We start from the raw sequence: 18,270 nt of genomic DNA on the forward strand, positions 1-18,270 counted from the left end.
TTAACGGTAACGTGTTCCTGCTCTTGTTCTTTCGGAAAAACCAGAAGAAATGAGAAGCAGATTCATTCATTCAGGCTCAGTGTGAATGAAAAGATCATTTACAGGCATTAATATGTTTTCTCTCAAACCAACAAACAGCACAGCTGGTTTCCAGCGATGGATTCTTGTGTACTCACGGGATATTTTCATCGTAAAGTTTGAAGAGTGTTTCATATATCCATCAAGACTGTCTTGAACGTGTCAGAGCATCTTCATTCCCACACTGAGGCGCATTCCTGCTCGCTCTCTGAACACAGCTTGTAGTTTGAACTCAGACCCACAGCTCCCTCGCTCTCCTTTCTCCTTCCATCTACCCCCAACCACCATGTGCCGGTCCCAACACTAAATCTCTCCTTCGACCCACCCCTTTCTGTGGCAGGCTGCCTTAACGTTTGCCCCCATCTCCCTCCCCCCTCCCGCTCCTTGTGCCCGACCCTCCCACCCAGCTCTGCCCAGGACAACGTCTTCATACCCCACTCAGCACATTTTTTGGCAAAGATCTAAGCTGCAGCCAAACTGACATTTCCCTCTGAATTCTGCGAGTCTCTTTGTTTTTGAAGTCCTCGTTTTTAAATGTAAAGAAGTTACCACCACTCTGGGATTTACTTCTGTACTGTTAATCTTAAAACGTTCAGTTTGAGGTTTATCATAGCTCATGCTGGACATGTTTCATTAAAACAAACAAAAGAGGGAGCCTGGTTTCGCAGAATCCATGTTGTTCCATTAGATGAAAGAAAAAGGAAAAAGGCAGCCAGCTGAAGTCGGGGGGGAAAACCAGTGACATAAACTTTCAGCAGTCAGCACCAGTGAATCATGCCGAGGCGCTCCACTCACAAGACTCCGCAGTAACATCATCAGATTGATATTTTCCACTTCACCTCTGTCTCTTTCACTGCGTTACATCAATGAATGAGAGGAATTGTGTGATCTGTGTCATCTGAGATACAGACTGTCTTGTGTCACTTGACGTGAAACAAAGAACTAATTATTTCCAGTACATCTGACTTTTTTTTTTAATGATTTAAGCAATAAGGCAGCAAAGGAATAAAAGCTGATTGTAAACAGCAGAAAATAATCATTTTTTCCACATGATTTATATCATATTAAAATCATATCTAAAATATCTCCATACAACAAGTTCTACCATCTATCCAGGCCTATAATGTGAATCGTTAAGAGGAAAGAAGAAGGTAAAAACATAGGAAAATACAAAGAAATTCAATTCAAAGTGACTCAAAAATCAAATCTAAGTAAATACATTATGTGGGGACAGTAATCTACAGCATCTGCTTCCTGTCAATTTGTTTAAAATCTTCTTTTCAGTTTTCTTTTTCAATTTTAGTTTTGAGTTAATAGCCCAGTTTTGCATTATATTAAAAAAGGTGAGATCACAAAGGAAAAGTTTGAATTAGTTGAAGTGTGGATAAAATGGCCTTCACTTTAAAAATTCTGGGGTTTGTCATAGCTCTGTGATTACGTAAGGGCGCCAAATCATCTATAATTCCCTATAGGGTAAGTAAAAATCCAGATGTAGCCCTCCTCTACTCTGCCAGCCTCCCTTTGTGACGTTTTGGCCATTTCCTCTTGTAAAACACTACTCCTCTGACATACCGGAGCCACGGAGCTGCAGGCACAGACAGAATGACGTCTGAAATCCACTTTAGTCACCTTTTACAAACCATTTAACAGTAAATAACCTAGGCGCATAGCAGAGCTTTTGAAAGCACTCTGAAACAAACCGCTTGAATTTATAAGGGCCAACTGTGTGGAGCCCCGACAAATGTGTCTGCTCTTTACTCCCCCGCACTGCACCGCAAGCAGAGACGACTGAATGAATCAGCCAGACGAGCCAAACAAATATATCAGTCAAAAGCCACGCAGACTGTCTCTATCAAAAACACCTGGAGACGGGGGGAGAGAGCCAATAACATGGAGGGAGAGAGATTCCAGGAGTGCGCTGGCTGGCGGAGAGAGGTGTCATCACGCTGGGAGGAATGGAGGAGAGGCCTCTCTTCCCCTTTATGATGCTAATTGCCCACAGACACCCACTCACAGTGAGCAGTCGGCCTTACTGTAAAAGTAAGACTAGACAGCCAGCCAGGGGAAACACACTGCCCCCTCCTCTCGTCTGCCCCCGAAACCACAACATCTGATGTCTCATGCCCAAATCAGCCTCGCGTTTCCTTCTGCCTCACAGTTTGAAATTGTTCACGGGGGAGCAAACAGGAAGCGCAAACATTCACGACCGATACACTGGCCGGCACGGTGACCGAGAAGCCACGTCACTGTAGATACAGGAGATATGCTCTTTTTCCATGAGAGTTCCAGTCCTCTGAGAGGAAATGCTGGGCTGGATTAACACCGCAGTGACCCTCCACCTAATGTTATGAGAATAAAGACATCTAATTTTCGAGAGCAGGCTTTAATTAACAAAGCTCGACACGTCCCTGTGATTCGACATCGGCAGAACAGTAGGTGCCACTCGCTGTTACCACAACACCTCACAGTATTCTCATCGTCTATGAACCAGGGACAAAGGACAATAGTCAAATCTAAGAGATTATCTGTCCTCAAAGGGGAGCGACAACACAGTGCCTTTGTGGATGTGATGCAGTGATTGACACATGAGCTGGCTCTACAGGCCAACTAATTACAGAGTCTGTGTTGAATCACCCTCCGACTTCCAGGCCCCGCATTTGATCCGGCGGGGGGAAACACACGGGGACCCGTCGTTATCCCTCGGTCGGTGCAACGGGACGCAGGTTTGGAAATGATATCGGCTCCAGGCTGCGTTGCCTTGACACCGAAGCAAAATGTCCTCAATTACAAATGAGCCCGCCAGTCCCGGGCCTGCCTCTGCCCTCTGGTCCACGGTGACCTGCGGAGAGAGGCTTTCAGTGGGCCGCAGGTCTCCAGTAGCAAGAGGGCACACAAAGCCAAGCTCGATGCCTCCTGGAGGACGGGGACTTGAGGACAAACACAGTGCCAGCCCGGGGAGAGCCATGGCCAAGGAGGCATTAGCATTCAGGGCCAGCGTACGTCAAGAGTTCCGCAGACATCCGCGACTAATTTAAGGGCTTTTTTATGCATTATAGACCAATGCTTTAAATATAGCACATTATAATGCTCCTCGTTTATTTTTCCCTTTATATTAATGAGGCAGATCCCGACTGTTTCAAGTATAAACATAGTTTGGTTTAAGAATGTTCGCATTTTTTATTACTCCCCTGGTGAATCACTGAGGTCCACCTTTCATTCCACAACACACACACACACACACACACACAGCAAGAGCTTATTGATTCTGAGGGTAAATAACATAACTATGTGAGCTGGGGAGCTGCTGTTGTTGACCATTGCCAAAGCCTGCTGGGTCAAAAGTCATGTGGGCTGTGTTTTTCCTCTTGAGGTCCTGTATTGAATTTAAACAAGAGCATCACAGCTGTGGTAACACTCTCCTTCACCTCTGCAGGACACCCAGAGAGAGGCCTCTTTCATCTTCAGGGCCAACAGCCCATCGACTCTCTCGGTTTCCCCGTCTGTCTCTGTCTTTGTGTCTGTGACCACCAGTCACAGTTACTGATGATAAAACAATGCACGGTAACAGACGTTCATTGACTTTTACTCATTCCTGTGCAATGTCAGGTACCAGTAATCTCCTGATAAACACAGAGCTGATTAATGTCCTTCTCACAGTTCTGCCTGAGAACACAGTTAAAACCAAGGCATGTCAGCCTGACGCGGGGTTAGCACGGTTAAAAGTAGAGTCTGACTGATTTATTGGTCAGCTGATGATATATGCGCATCTGAAAACTTTTATTTCACAGAATAAAAAATGCAACCCCATAGGAATCATTGCCAATTTTTTTAATATATATATATATATCTGTCTCTGAAATGTTTTCCTCCCTAATGGACCGGCAGCGTCTACCCCGAGAAATCCGTATCAGTCAGGCTCCGGTCAAAAGCATGTAGGGGTCAGCATGATCCTGTAAACATTTGTAACTATGGAAAATCACTTCAAATTGTTTCCAAATGTAGACATCACATGTGTTCCAAGTCCCCACACAACAACCTGGGATAGAAGAGTGAGAGATTATCCTGGGGTCAGTGTCTCATCCCACCACAAATAGCTTTTCAGCGAAGGATTTATAAACTACCCCGGATCCAAACTGCAAACTGATAGCTGGATCTGGGCGGTTGTCACAGCCAGAAGACAAATAACTGTGTTTGGGCTGTGCTGCCTCTGAACAAGCCAAGGCCTCAAAGTTCAAACCGCTAGCTCTGCAGTGTTTTCATCCAGCTCTTTGCACGGTCTCACATTCGCTCAGTTTTGAGAAAATGTTCTGACAACCACATGTCGATTCCCACCGTGTTGCTCAGCAAACAGCAAAAAGCGAGAGAAAGTGTTGAGTGCCCTCCAGCTTGGCGGACAGGTGTTCTCCTTCCCCTCTGGTCACACTATAGGATGCCTTGGCACATGACTTCCTGCGGACACTTGAAAAGATGTGTCCTGTAGTAGAAACGCCACCTCTGACCTCCAGAGAGGAGGAGACATCTCAGCATTTTCCAGATCCCCCAAGTGCCGCTGCTTTACTGCCATCAGCTCTGAGCAGAGCAGAAATCAATCAGCACAGCTTTCAGTGAAATACATACGGCAACGGCTTCCAAGGCACGACGCACACGCTAAACACTTCCAGACACTGGACTGCAGCCACGTTCCCACGCACGTTAAAGTGTTTTGACAACCATCTCGGAGGCCTTTGTGCAGGCTTTGCTTTCTTTGGTGATAAAAACATCAACTTTGGATTTTGGGGGGATTTCCTTCTTCATTTCATCCAGGCATCGTTCCCCAAAAACCCCGGGCCCGGTTGTTCAGTTGAAGTTATTCACTCTATCTACAAATAAATAAATAACACAGCACAGGATAAGTTGTGCAGGCCCGGCAGGGATAACACACTTGAAGGACTCGCTATCTGTGTGGGTACTGAGCAGTTTTCTTTCTTGAGAAATGCAGATTTTTAGCCAAAACTTATCTCTTGTTCTTTAATGTCCTGATACCAAAAATCATTTTTTGATGAAAGCGAGGCCCTCAAAGTCAATTAAAGTGTGATAAATCTTCCTGGGGAGCATGTGAACAATAAAATAAGGCTGACGTAACCGATCAGGGGAGGGAGGTATACCTGTGGGCATCCGTGTGGCCCTCAGTCCAGATGTAAGGCCTGGACTCAGAGTTCAGCAAGAGAAATCCTTTTTTCCCGCAGACTAGTTTTTTCCGTCCACTAACTTCCCCTCTTTCTTTCCCTTCCTCCCGCTCGCTTCTTCTCCGTCTTCTTCAATCTCTTTCTCAACTCCCTCGTGCCAGCTCCCTTACGGCTGCTCCACATTGCCTGTGGTCATGCAGTTAACCGTACTCCCTCTTTAATCCTGTGAAACATGGGCCACAACCTCTCTCTAGGTGTCTTTTGGTGGCTGCGTCCTGATTCGAAGTCCGCTCATGTCTTGTTTTATGTAAAGCTGCAGTGCATGCCCTGCCATGTCACGCTGGGTATACCCTCTCATAATATACAGTTGTGTGGCTGTAATTCCCGCTTCCCTTTGATAGCCTCTATAAACACTGTAATTTGGTTTTCCGAGTGTGCCGTATAACACAGCTAAAGTGGGATAACTATGAATTACCGATGCTGACCTAAAATCTTGACTCATGGAAACATGGAAAAAGATTGCCTGGAAAGTTATCGACACATGTTTCATAAGTCCTGGCGCACACCGGTAAAGGCTACGGGGCAGAGAAGAGGAGAAGGAGCCTCCTCCGAAGCAGAATCCTGCAGAGCTCCATTAGGTCCACCTCCCTCTCATTTGGACGAGATCCCAGAGGGGACGACGAGGGGTTCCCGCCTTCTCTGGGAACGGCCTCCGAGTCAGAGGGTAGCGAGGGGGCCAATGTCAGAACAAGTGCCCCTACCGTGAGAAAGCCCTCTCAGGACCTTTACAATAAAAGCATGGAGCCATCCCTGGGGACGCTGGTCCAAATTAACGACATCAAAGCGAGCGGCCACAAGACGGCCTCAGGAGCCGAGCGACAGACTTGTGAGCATGATACTGCCACCGCATGTGTTGTTCACGGTGAGGGACAGTGTTTAAATGATCGTACACATAGACAGAGTTAAGGGTTTGTTCTGCTTTATCAGTCCTTCTCACACACACACACACACACACACAGCAGGGCCGGGTCTAGACAGGCATGTATGAGGGGGCAGCCACAAATCTTGAGGGGGCATTGTGCCTAACCCTAACCCTAACCCTATTTAGTTTGAGGGGGCACAACATTTATTTGAGGGGGCCAGGCCCCCTCTTGCCCCTGCCTAGACCCGGCCCTGACACACAGACAGACAGACACAGACATAGCCCTAATAGAGCATACAGCGCCCGTCTGTCATGCCATGTGACAGGCAGTTTTCAGACATTCACCCTCTGGCTGAAAGAGCAATAAAGTGAAGTAACAGTAGCTGAATGTCTGTGGTCTGTGTGCACGCTGCCTGTGTGCATGTCAGTTTTTCCAGCTCATGACTTGTACTGTCCACCTTTACCACATGAGGGCAGTCAAGCACTGAACTGCTGGTAGTCATGAATATACACTGTTTGATGTATATATAATAGAATAGGGATTACAAGAAAGTAGCTTTACAATCAAATATAAGATATATTTATTCAATACAATCCATTTAAAGCATGTTATACCGTTTTCTACAGAGTTGTTATGTTCATTTAAATGTATTCTTAGGACTAACGTTTAAAACATCAGATCTGTTTTTGACCCTATTTTCCAAATGTAGGTTAAGGATATTTTTGCCCCGTTGACTTTTTCTAATCTGTGCAATGCAAAAAAAAGCTGAGAACAGGAGACGTTTCTATCACGGCGATGTTAATATGTGACTTTCCGTTCCTGTTACAGTGCAGCTGAGGCATTTCTGAAATCTGCACTTAGCAAATGATTAGCTCAGCACGTGGTGGTTGTCAGCTACACTCTGACTGGAAACTGCACTGATTCACAAAGCGTTTCGTGGGGAACGTGAGCTCAGCCTGCCACCTATAGGTCAAAAAGAGGGAATCCACATGAGAGCTTTGTGAATGTGACCTTCGATGGTTGGTCAGATTGAGTCGGGCTGTTTGTGGCCGTTACAAGATTCGCAAACACTGACTCATTCTTTATCAGCAAGGCGGGAAATTACCAACGGCTACCAAGCAGCTGCTGGAAAGGTTTGGCTCCACAGACGGTGGCCGGTGAACTGGACTGTATGGACTGTAACAGGAATCACTCAGAGCCGTAGACACATCAGATCTGTTCACATGATTGTGATCTAGTTACATGTGGGTGACAATCCAATAATAGCCGATAATATAGATGAAATATGAAATGTTCTGAGTTTGTTTATGTTGCTTTACGGTACTGCTTCTTTTTGGCCTCTCTCACCACCACCCACAATTCATCTGTGCACTGGGGGGTCAGCATCCTCAAAAACTGACTGTATCTAACATGCATGTCGAATTTGATTTTACTGACTTTAGTCGCTTACTTGTCGCGTTTCAAATGGAACGACAAGACATGTTCATACTTGATTAGAATTTGTATATATTAGAATCAGTGCCGTGAAGAGCCACAGCCTCTAAACCCTGATGAGTAACTCGTTTCTTATTCTTTTCAGATGCATTTGGAATCTGTTAAACCTAATCATCATGTCCAAACAAGAGCGTAAGATACAGATTTAAATATTTGAAGTGCGGGTGTTGACGAGCGGCTAATCCCATTGTCAAAATTGCCTTTGTCTCCCTGTCAGTGTTATTTACTGCCCTGTGAAGGCAGCAAACAAAGATCTGCATAACAATCACGTCTACAGTCGAGAGGTTCATGAATTAAAGATAAACCCGGCTCCATGTGAACGTTAAGTAAACAACGCAGGAAGCTACATCATCGCTTATCATCAAACCTCCATGTGAGTGAAGGAGCCGTTAAATTCGTTTCACACTCAGAAGATCTGACGTGCATCGTGCTGCAGGAGAGCACGGATGAATAATTCAGAGATGTGCAGAGAGGGAGAGATTCCTTACACTGAAGAGCCCTTTTACTTTTTCATCTTCAGAAGACAGAACAATGCAAACCTCTCCTAGGAGCTGGTTTTCTAGTAATTATCCATCCCGTACGAGGAGGGGAGGGTGGAGCTCGTCCTCTTAACAAGCAGAAGTGTTCCTGTCCTCTCTCTTTCTCTTTTTCAAACTCCACAAGTGTGTTATTGTTACACACACTATCCTGCTCACACACTTTCTGCTTCTCCCTCCATCTGCATTCAAACCCAGCAGAGGGTTCAAACTTTGTCTATCGATCTCTAAATCAATCTATTCAAACTGTGTTTGTATACCACCATTCATACAGGTTTGAAAGATGCAATAGCAACTGAAAATACACAATTGGAAAAAAGATGACAGGAAATACAGGAGATAAAAACCTATAATAATACAATTAAAAAAAATACATGCAATGAAATAAGTGAATACAATAAAGTACTGTCTTTAAATTATATTTAATCAAAAGCCAGGCTGAAGAGATGGGTTTCAAGCTTTTGTTTAAAAATGTCATGATTTCACCAGTTATTCCTAATTCTATAAACGTTTTGGAGCATAAATGATAAAAGCTTCCCTCACAAAAGGTTTTATTTCTGCTCTTTGGAACATTTAACAGCCAACTGTTAAAAGACTCAAGCAGCCAAAGTGTTTCAAGCACATTCAACTTATACGTTGATGTTTTTAAGACATAAATTACCAGTTAAATGCAACCAAATTAAGCAAGAAACACATCTAGTGTTGAGCATGCAGCACTGCAGACAAGTGACAGTGACATGTGCCAGCAGAAGAACAAATGTGGCTGATGGCACGTTAACCTGAGACACACAAGCCTTTCAGCCATGACGGCCAAATAGAACACAAGCTTTGTAACTCCAGGACACACAAGAGATCCAGTGACGAGCGCACAGCTGCTGCGCAATAACTTGTGTCATTTGACAAGAAATGCACTCGCTCCTCCACCGACCTCTCCAGGGGCAGAGATCAGAGCCCATTGGCTGCAACCAAGGTCAATAAGGCAAGCAGGGCCACGCGGGGTCACACTGGACAGAGCGTCTTGTCTCGAAACACAACAGCCTCTTCAATGAGGAGGAGAGTCAGCGAGCGGGCGTTTAGTCACGGTGTGGCTTTCAGCTGCTCAAGGTTTCCACAGACGTGTCCACGGCTAAACAGGGACACTTTCACCATAGCCTAAAATGGTCGGGTTTCCACTTCCAGTCCAGCTCGGAGTACAAGGAAAACAGCTGAAAACCATCACCTAATGCAATGAAGATGTGAGTTCAAAACTATACATGGGCATATTATTATGAAATGACTCATATTCATGTTTTGACATCGGTCAAAATCCCCGTAAATGAATAACACAACTTTTCGAGAGCAAACTGTCCACTGGGACCGGAATTGATTAAATCTAAATATGAAGTATATTAGTTATAACAGCCTCATGCACAAACATGAACTTTAATGATCCAAAAAGTGACAGACTTGCTATAAATGTACTTAATGATGACATGTGAACAATTAATATAGGATTTTCTTCTGTATGATGGTATGAGCGTTCTGTGTACAGCTGGTGTACTTAGTGTGAATTAATTGGACACTTGCATATAAAATAAACACGAATAAATACAACACAGTAATATTTATTTTTCTGATGCTAACGCAACGTTAACAGATGTACAGCCTGGACTCCAGATGGGCTGGATGGGGAGGAGGCCAGGTGCACGGAGCAGAAAGCTGCAGAAACACAGGAGCCCTTCCAGAGTGATGGGGTTTGGAAAACTCCTCTCAAATCCAAGGAACCTTCTTTTTTTTTTTTTTAGAAAGGGACAACACATTCCTCGGCAATAAAAACAGGCTCTTTCTCTTGCACAATAATCCCACTGTGCAACACTTCAACTTTCCATCTCATTTCCCACAGCGGAACATATTGGCTCCACCGATGAGATAACTGAATTTTTGGGCAATAGCATTCAGACCTCTGGTGCTTCGTCACCAGCTGAGCAAGAAGCCAAACACGCTGGTGGTTTTGGAAAGGCCATCAAATCGGAAACATGACTAAGACCCCACAGGCTTCCCTGGAATTCGTGGGGTGAAACAATACATCACCACGGCCCCCATTCACTTTCAACCTGCTATGTCAACAGAGCTGGAATGCAGGAGCCACCACGACGCGAGGAGATCAATCCTGCAGCTCTGCACACTCCTGCGGGCAGGGCCCTGAAAATATTACCTCGCTGTTATCTCTCACATTTCACACAGCCATGCATCACATAAGGTGGGACACGAGAATGAAGGAAAACAGGATCATACCGGGGGATGAACACTGATCTCCTGGGGAACATGAAGAGGGAACTGCCACACTGAGAGGAAAATGGCATTGAAAGCAAATCAGATTTGAAACTTTCACTACCAGAAGGATGAGGAGGAAGATTGTGTTTTGACTCAAGTGATGACAGATGAAAACAGATGGGAAAACAATTACCGTGGAGGAAACTCTGTTATCCACCATGTGCAAAGAACATTAGCAAAGACAGCACTCACTTTAGTAACAAACTGCTTTATATTGTGTGGGATTCACTCACTGGAAAGTTTATATGAACTTTGCCTCTTGTGAGTCAATGTATTTCATCAACACATAGTCACACATTACAGCCTTTTTCCTACATTTCCTGCAGTGGGATGAGGATCTTATTTAGGACCAATTATAGCGACATGTCAGCCAATAGGAGCCTTTCACAGCCAGACTGGCATCTGCCGTCAAGTTTGCCGATATGAAAACTTGAATTGTATTGGTTTTATTTTTATTTATGGTTACTTATTATGATTAAATGTGTAAATTATAAAATATCAACTTTGTCAAAAGGCTTTGATAACCACTAATTCATTGCTAATTTAATAGTATATGCAGTATATTGGCGGAAAACTGTCAAATGATGTAAGGAAAAGTGTCAATTGAATCAAATTCATCCAGACTAACGTAAAAACATATCATATAATATTAACAAGTCTTTAAAAAAGTTGCTCCCGACAATAACCATGAAACCAGAGACTGTTAAAAAAGACTTTTAACTTTGAATAACAGAATCTGAAAAACCACTTCAAACATGTGCATACTTTCTGTCCTTGTCACACATGACCCAAATTATTGGTTTGCTGTCAGACCAGACATCTGTAATCTGAAAACACATGCCGGCAGGTTGCATGACTGCACACGCCTGCAAACATCAGATCATGAAGACCCCCCCCCTGGAAACTAACACACACACACACCCTCTCTCTCTCTCTCAGGGCATCTTTGACACATCCACCCCACAGTCAACTCTGTGTATCCCTCTCATCGTCACAAACACCAAACATGACTCGTGAGTCGCCCCAGTCCTCTGCGGTGATGCAGGAAGTCTTGCTCACACAAGAGGTGCATTATCCGAGAGGAAAAGCCGAGCCGTGTTTTGCCATCTGATGAAATCGCTAACGGATGACTTTCCTGTTATGAAACGCAGCCGCCCTTTGATCCGGCATCACACCTACGGGTGGGAGCAGGCGTAGCCGGGCTTTGTCCTCTCTATTGTCATGCACGACCTGCCCCCTCCCAGTACTGACCTTACATTTCCAGGTAAATGCAGAGGCAAGAGGCTACGGACTGTGGAAAAGCTGAATGAAGGGGCTGGGCCCTGTTGTGGTTCAAATGAAACAGCACCACTGTTGCTCTCCTGGCTGCAGACGAGAGACCTCAAGTGAGCTGTGGGCTTGTAAATCTGTCAGGCGCCACGTTCATCGGTATATCTTGTTTACACTGTGGGCTTATCTCTCCTTACATAACTGATCCTACAGCTTCTCAGCTCGGTGTCCGTTGCAGTAATTATTTACCACCATTACACCCTTGACAACTTATTGGTTGAAGGTCAAGTTTGTGTGCAATGACACACAAACACACACATTCGCCCGTTGTTATCATTATATTTGTCTTCCACAGATTAGGAGCGCCACCTTTATCTCGAGTGAACGAGGTAAAGAGCCAGAGATATGGACTGACATTTGAAATCAGCTGATCCAGATCAAACACCACAATGCCCTTGTTCACTTCCCCTCGGCTCTTCATTCTCCATTCATAAGCTTATATTCATGCTGATGTGTCATCTACATGTTTCTCATACCAGCTTGTGTCTCCCAGCATTCCTGGAAGTCAGACACAGAGGGATCCTTCTGAACAAAATACCACAGTACCAACAACTGCTTCTACAGCCAACATTCTTTCTTTTTAAAGGCTGATTTCCAAACGGATTCATTCCCAACCCCAATCTGAACTGTCACTTCGATCCAAGCAGCTCTCCTACCTCCAGAAATCTTCTTGAGCAGCTGTTGCCTGGCAATGATCCTGCCCAGCCTGTACCCCGAGCGTCTGCGGTGATGGTCCATCCTCAGGTAGATATCCTGGGTCTCCGGGGTCATGCTCCCCAGACACTCGCTGCCTGAGGACTCTGGGAGCTCCCGAAACATAACTTTAAAACCCCTGTATGCCAAATAAGCCCTTTGGCCACTGGCTCTATACACACTGAACCACACGCTCTATCCCCCAACACAAAACTTCACGTACAGGCGCAAAAAGCCTGAAGTGAGCTGAGAGGGAAGGCAGAGCTGAGCCTAGGGGGAGGAGTGCCAACACTTCAGTCTTTTCCTTCAGCTCATGTGACCACAGGGAGGCCAATGGCGGGGAAGCAGTGGGAGTACTGCCCACCTTGCCGAGCTGAATCCAGTGTCTGTGTGAACGCTTGTCAACTTCCCCCTGCTCTGGAGGGAAATATAAATACCATTGGAATGCCTATGAACTGAGTAAGGAGAGCAGGAGTGGAAGAAAGACGGCCGTGGGAGGGCCTAGAAAAATAGTGGTTTTTGGAGCCGCCCTGCACTCAAACAACTCTTCTGCTGTTGCTGGACCCACAGGTGCCAAGTTTACTGGGCGAGAGTGAGTCTGTGTAGTTAGAGAGGGAGAGAGAGAGAAAACTACAGAGGAGAGTGAGAAGTTGTTTTCCGTGGTTGGAGAATGCTAATTTCTGCTCCCCCCACCTCCCCCGACACACTAACTCCCGCTTCCAGCCGCAGGAAGGCCTCCCAGCAGGTCTCCTCCGGGTGTCAGCTCCTCAGGGGGAGAAGAAGTTGGAGCTTGAATGCATGGAGTGACCTAGATCCGCTTTCAGTCAACACAGAAGTAAAGATGAGGCAGCAGGGTGTCATCTCCTCAGCTCGGGTGTCTGTGACACTGTGACCCTAAACTGCCAACACATGTAAAACAATATGAAGCATTTACCAGATACTAATGTTCATAGAATATCGTTTTAACAGTCATTAGATAGGAAAGAGAAGCACATTCCCATTTTGCACCAACAGGAAGTGATAAAAGATGTGTCACCGCAGAATTTATTAATTTAATAATATGTAATAAACCGCATATATTGATTTTATGGCACACAGAACCAGGGAGCTGTACAAACAGAAAGTGATATAAGATGTGTGCTTATGGACATCAATCAAACCATGGTTTGGGATAAAGATCAGATTAGATAGAAATGAGTCACGGCCAAAATGCAAACAATCTAATTAATCAAAACTATTTCATATGAGAAAGTATTCAACCACAACCAGTGCAAACACCACGGCCAATTCAATATCTCATTCTTGTTTTCCATCTCTCAGGAATTGCTTCACCACCATCCAGTGTGTGTGGGCAGTGTGGGAACAAAAAAAAACTATCACTCAACAGCACATTTAGTTAATTACAAATGTTTTCAGCCTGCTTCCAATTATTATGCAATATATATTCAGGACACATGCCTTTTATATTTAAAACCAAATAAAACCAGACTTTTTTCCCCTCGTGAATCAAAATATCCTCTGGAACCAGGAGGAAAAAGATAGCAAAAACACATTTATATCCTTTGGGTTATCAGTTCTTATGAAAATTACCTCTATGTATACCTCAGTAACACGGAACACCAATGTCCTCACACCTGAAGTAAAGTCCACATTCGCACAGGCAGACCCGCCCAGTGCTAATTAGAGCCTGTGCCACTCTCCTGGTGACGTGCCCCCCCCCCGGCCTCGGCATACAGGCCTGCCTGTGCGGAGCATGCATGGCGCCATACGTGTGAGTGGAACACAAACGGGCGAGCGACCGAGTCAGACACAGCCCCTGTCTGTTCCTCTATACCTGGCTGGCAAGCGCCACTCCAGCTTTAAGCTCACAAAGACCACAATTCAGCCGCACACTTCAGGGCCCACTGCACTTCTTCATAAACCTCTCCCGGGTTCAATGCCCCCCCCACCCCCACAAACACCCTCAGGCGCAGCTTTTTTTAATATGCAACGGTTGCTTTTTTTAGGATATGAGGTGAGGCTATGACACTCTTCAGATGATTTCACCGGGTGGTGACTCGTTTTTTTTTTTTACACATACACACAAACACCTGTGCTCATTCATAGTGTAAAGTGATCGCTTAAGGTGTCAGATTCAGGAATGAGTGGCAGCTTGTTGGCAACGGCCTGATCTCCCTGAACCCGTTTCTGTGTTTCCCTCTTCTCCCCCCCCCCCCCCCTTGTCGTCTAGACGAAGAAATGCATCACGGATTGTGTTACGGGATCAATCAGCCCCCCCCGTGAAACACGATAATGAATGAGATTAACGGGTGTTTCTGCGTCTGTCTGCACGTCGAGATCTCCAGCGTGTCCCCGTGTTTAACTCTGTACAGCATGCCGGGAAGAAATGGCTGCAGTTTGTCCTTTTAGTGGGAGTGTTGGGAGCAGTGACTCCAGCCCTTATCAAACTTGTTTCAACACGCCTCCGTCTGGGCTTCAGAGCTCAACTGCTATACAGCATGGCAACAGGAATCCAGACTCACTGTACACACACGGTGAATGTTTAAGCGCGATGACAAATTAAGCCAAAAGCTGCGATGCAGCCGTTTAAACACGTGTCCGTCACTCTCCGCTCCGGCACTCAGCTCCAGCCAGGTGCAATCACTAAAAAGGAAACTTTATATTCTGAATCACGGGAGCTGGAGCCCGGGGGGGCCGATGGAGGATGAGCACGGAGGCAGCTGAGTGGAGGTTAGACGCTGCTCTGATGTGGTGTGATTCACCAGCAGACACATGTAATCTGCACTGGGCAGTCCTGGCTCTGCTGTGGCAGTGTTTCCTGTGGTTAAGGCTTAAGAATAGCACCAGTGTGACTGAAGATTTCCAACTCGTGAGCCATCGAATGTCTGAATTCTGAGCTCAGGTCTGGGACTAAAGTGCACTTTAATCACACTGCAAGACCGGCTCAGCTGCTTTTCAGGTAACTCGAAGGAGGAAACCCATCAAAGTGTTATTTCATACAGAAGAAGGTGTGAAACTGTGAATCACTCGAGACTCGTTTAGTTGTTTCGATAATTATTCACCTTAATCTCATCTTTAGACATAATAACTGCACAAAGCTGGAAGGTGTGTCCCAAGATTTCCAAGCTTCTCACTCATACATCATGAAGTTAGTCTCAATAAAGCTGCTCTTACAAAGTAGGTGAAGACAAAGTAAGAGCTGTGTTTGTGCATCTGTCATGAACACAATTAGGCAAGTTGTTTCTTCCTTGTTAACAAACTGTTATTCTCGTCATCTCATCTCTCCTATTTACGATCAAGATATCTTAAGACCTGCGTTGGCTATGATAAGATTGCTTTTTTCTTTTGGTTTTGCATATGTGATTTAAATTACTGAGGAGTCAGAGATGCTCTATATCTATAAGTAGGTATACACATGTCTCTCAGACCACTGTGACCATCCTGCAGCTTGTACATGAGCAGACACTATAACAACTGTAAGAGCTGTGACTGACACACCAGTGAGAAACACACAATCTCAATAAATGTGCTACTAACCCTGAGACATGCTAACTCTTTCTGAATACATACAGTCTATATAGATTATACTGTATGTTTTCACTGGTCCACAAGATTGAAGCGGCATCATATGCTTTGTGAAAACCTGCGAGTGTTTTCTTATGATCCAAAATTTGATTCAAGAAAAACCTCCAGATTGTTTAACCATTCAAATCAGGTGGTGGATTTCAAAACTTGCAGTGTTAAAGAAGATTAAGTCATTTTTTTAAATCAAATGTCCTGAAATCTAATTTAATCTGTGAGCAGCTGCATCATCTGCCCTTACAATGTAAAATAATTCTATGCACCTCCTGTTAGTGAAAAAAACATTTAGCTATAAACTTTATTTTATCTTCATAGAGTTTGACCACCCACATTTGAACTTTACACCCATTTACCTATTGCACCTTTAACCATAAAACGTGCAGATAAAGCTACTGCCTTTTATTTAAAACAATATTTGCGTAATGTGGAGACACACGACACAGCAGCAGGGCACAGATACAGTATGAATTCATAATGTATTAATATCAAACTGAAATATGTGTCATAGGCTCTATACTCTTGTCAATCTACCAGGTCAGGCTCAGTGCTTTAATGCGAAATCTGAAGATTTTAGACAGCTTTCACTTACAACTGACTTTCAGTAACAACATCACTGTCCGTCAGTGTCTGGCTGTAGATGGGTCACCTGCTGCAGGCGAGCTGGATATTAGCTTCACTGGTCAACGACACCCACATGCAAGGTTCCCCACTCTCTGACCTTCAACTACCATCAGATAATGTGCATTTCCATTCAATGTGATCCACATACACACATAACATATAATATATTTAAATAAAGCAACCAAGAGAAAAGAGAAGTTCCCGGCTCCCTCTGTCAAGTCAGCCTGGTCTATAAATTGTTCAGTGTATATCAGCAGCTCGAGGCCTCTGGGCTGCAGACACTGCCACATGAACGCCACACATCATGGAGATACACACAGAAAATACAAGATGAATGTGTCAAATAACCAGGATTCAACAGCTGCATCGAGCTGAGGCGAGCACGTGTCCAACTTCATGCCCCAAACACCCAACCTGTGAGAGCGTTGAGCAGCAGCTTCACACACAGAACACACACCAGAGGGAGGAGATGTGTTCTGTTACATCATAGAAACATCTGGAGTCCATTTGTGAGCATTCAGCGCCTGAACGTCTCCTGATGAAGACTGAGTTTTCAGATCCATGAGGCTTTTCCACATGAGCAGCTGTGGTCAATTCACTGCATCTAGTGGCGGACTGAGGTTACTGCAGACTCCCCACTCTGTGACAGAATCACTGCTCCAAGCACTAACCTCTTTCCCTGAGATTTACACCAAAGTAGCTGCAAAGTTTGTTTCCACACTTTCTTCTTGAAGTTATTTCTTATTCTTTATTTGAATCTGTAATTGGATTATTTAAGAGATAACTCTAGATATTGTGCATATTCACACACATCCAATCATATCTCTCGGAAGATGATCTGAAACTAAAATAAAAGTTAATTGTGTCTGAACATCTCACATCAGCACAACGTGTCTCCTCCTCCAGAGCAACAGGTGCTTTTTAAGAGGTTGAAGCAAATATTTGGCCGATGGACAATTCCACTGGAGACCCACAGCCAGGAAAGTGCTTCTGCAGGTTTATTCACAGCCAGGTATTATACTAGCAGACAGAGCTACGGAAGATAAATCTGGATCCATCCATCAAGTTTATATAGGAAACTATGAAACAGTTTGTACTGTGTCACAGAGAGAAAGTACATATTACATCAATGGATAGATAGATAGATATACGAATAGACAGACAGATAGATAGATAGACAGACGGATGGATAGATAGATAGATAGATAGATAGATTCATACATGAATAGATAGATAGAGCAATAAGTAAATATAATATATAAATATTCTCTATATTTGTCTATCGCCGTTTACTTTCCATTTCAGTGTAAAAATTGCACATCAGCGCCCCCCTGCGGTACAACCAGACACACGGTGGGTTATAATGGATAAAGTTTGAGTCATACATTACTCAGGCTTTTTCAATACGTGTGCAACAGTTTCTAAGTACAATAACTATGTTACATAATGTGCCAACCCATTTGAATTGATCATAATAGGGAGACAATTTGCAATTCCATGACAAAGTAAAACCATTTCTAACATGCAATTCCACGT

The 18,270-nt window shown here is 44.5% G+C and overlaps 1 protein-coding gene across 5 annotated transcripts in view; it reads right to left on the reverse strand.

Annotated features, from left to right (window-relative positions):
• Nucleotides 1–18,270, reverse strand: part of stard13b (StAR-related lipid transfer (START) domain containing 13b) — a 59,052-nt gene that overhangs the window by 11,532 nt on the left and 29,250 nt on the right. Inside the window, exon 1 of one of the 5 annotated variants that reach the window (XM_053422669.1) lies at nucleotides 12,495–12,788. The exons of 3 other annotated variants lie outside the window; for them this stretch is intronic. In XM_053422669.1, the coding sequence (XP_053278644.1) occupies nucleotides 12,495–12,657 (163 nt within the window). In that variant the 5' untranslated portion in view covers nucleotides 12,658–12,788. Of the gene's footprint in view, nucleotides 1–176; nucleotides 382–12,494; nucleotides 12,789–18,270 lie in introns of those variants that run through there. One more of the 5 variants, XM_053422671.1, reaches the window with a different exon arrangement.

This window comes from Pleuronectes platessa, chromosome 5 (genome assembly GCF_947347685.1).
Source record: "Pleuronectes platessa chromosome 5, fPlePla1.1, whole genome shotgun sequence".
Taxonomy (NCBI): Eukaryota; Metazoa; Chordata; class Actinopteri; order Pleuronectiformes; family Pleuronectidae; genus Pleuronectes; species Pleuronectes platessa.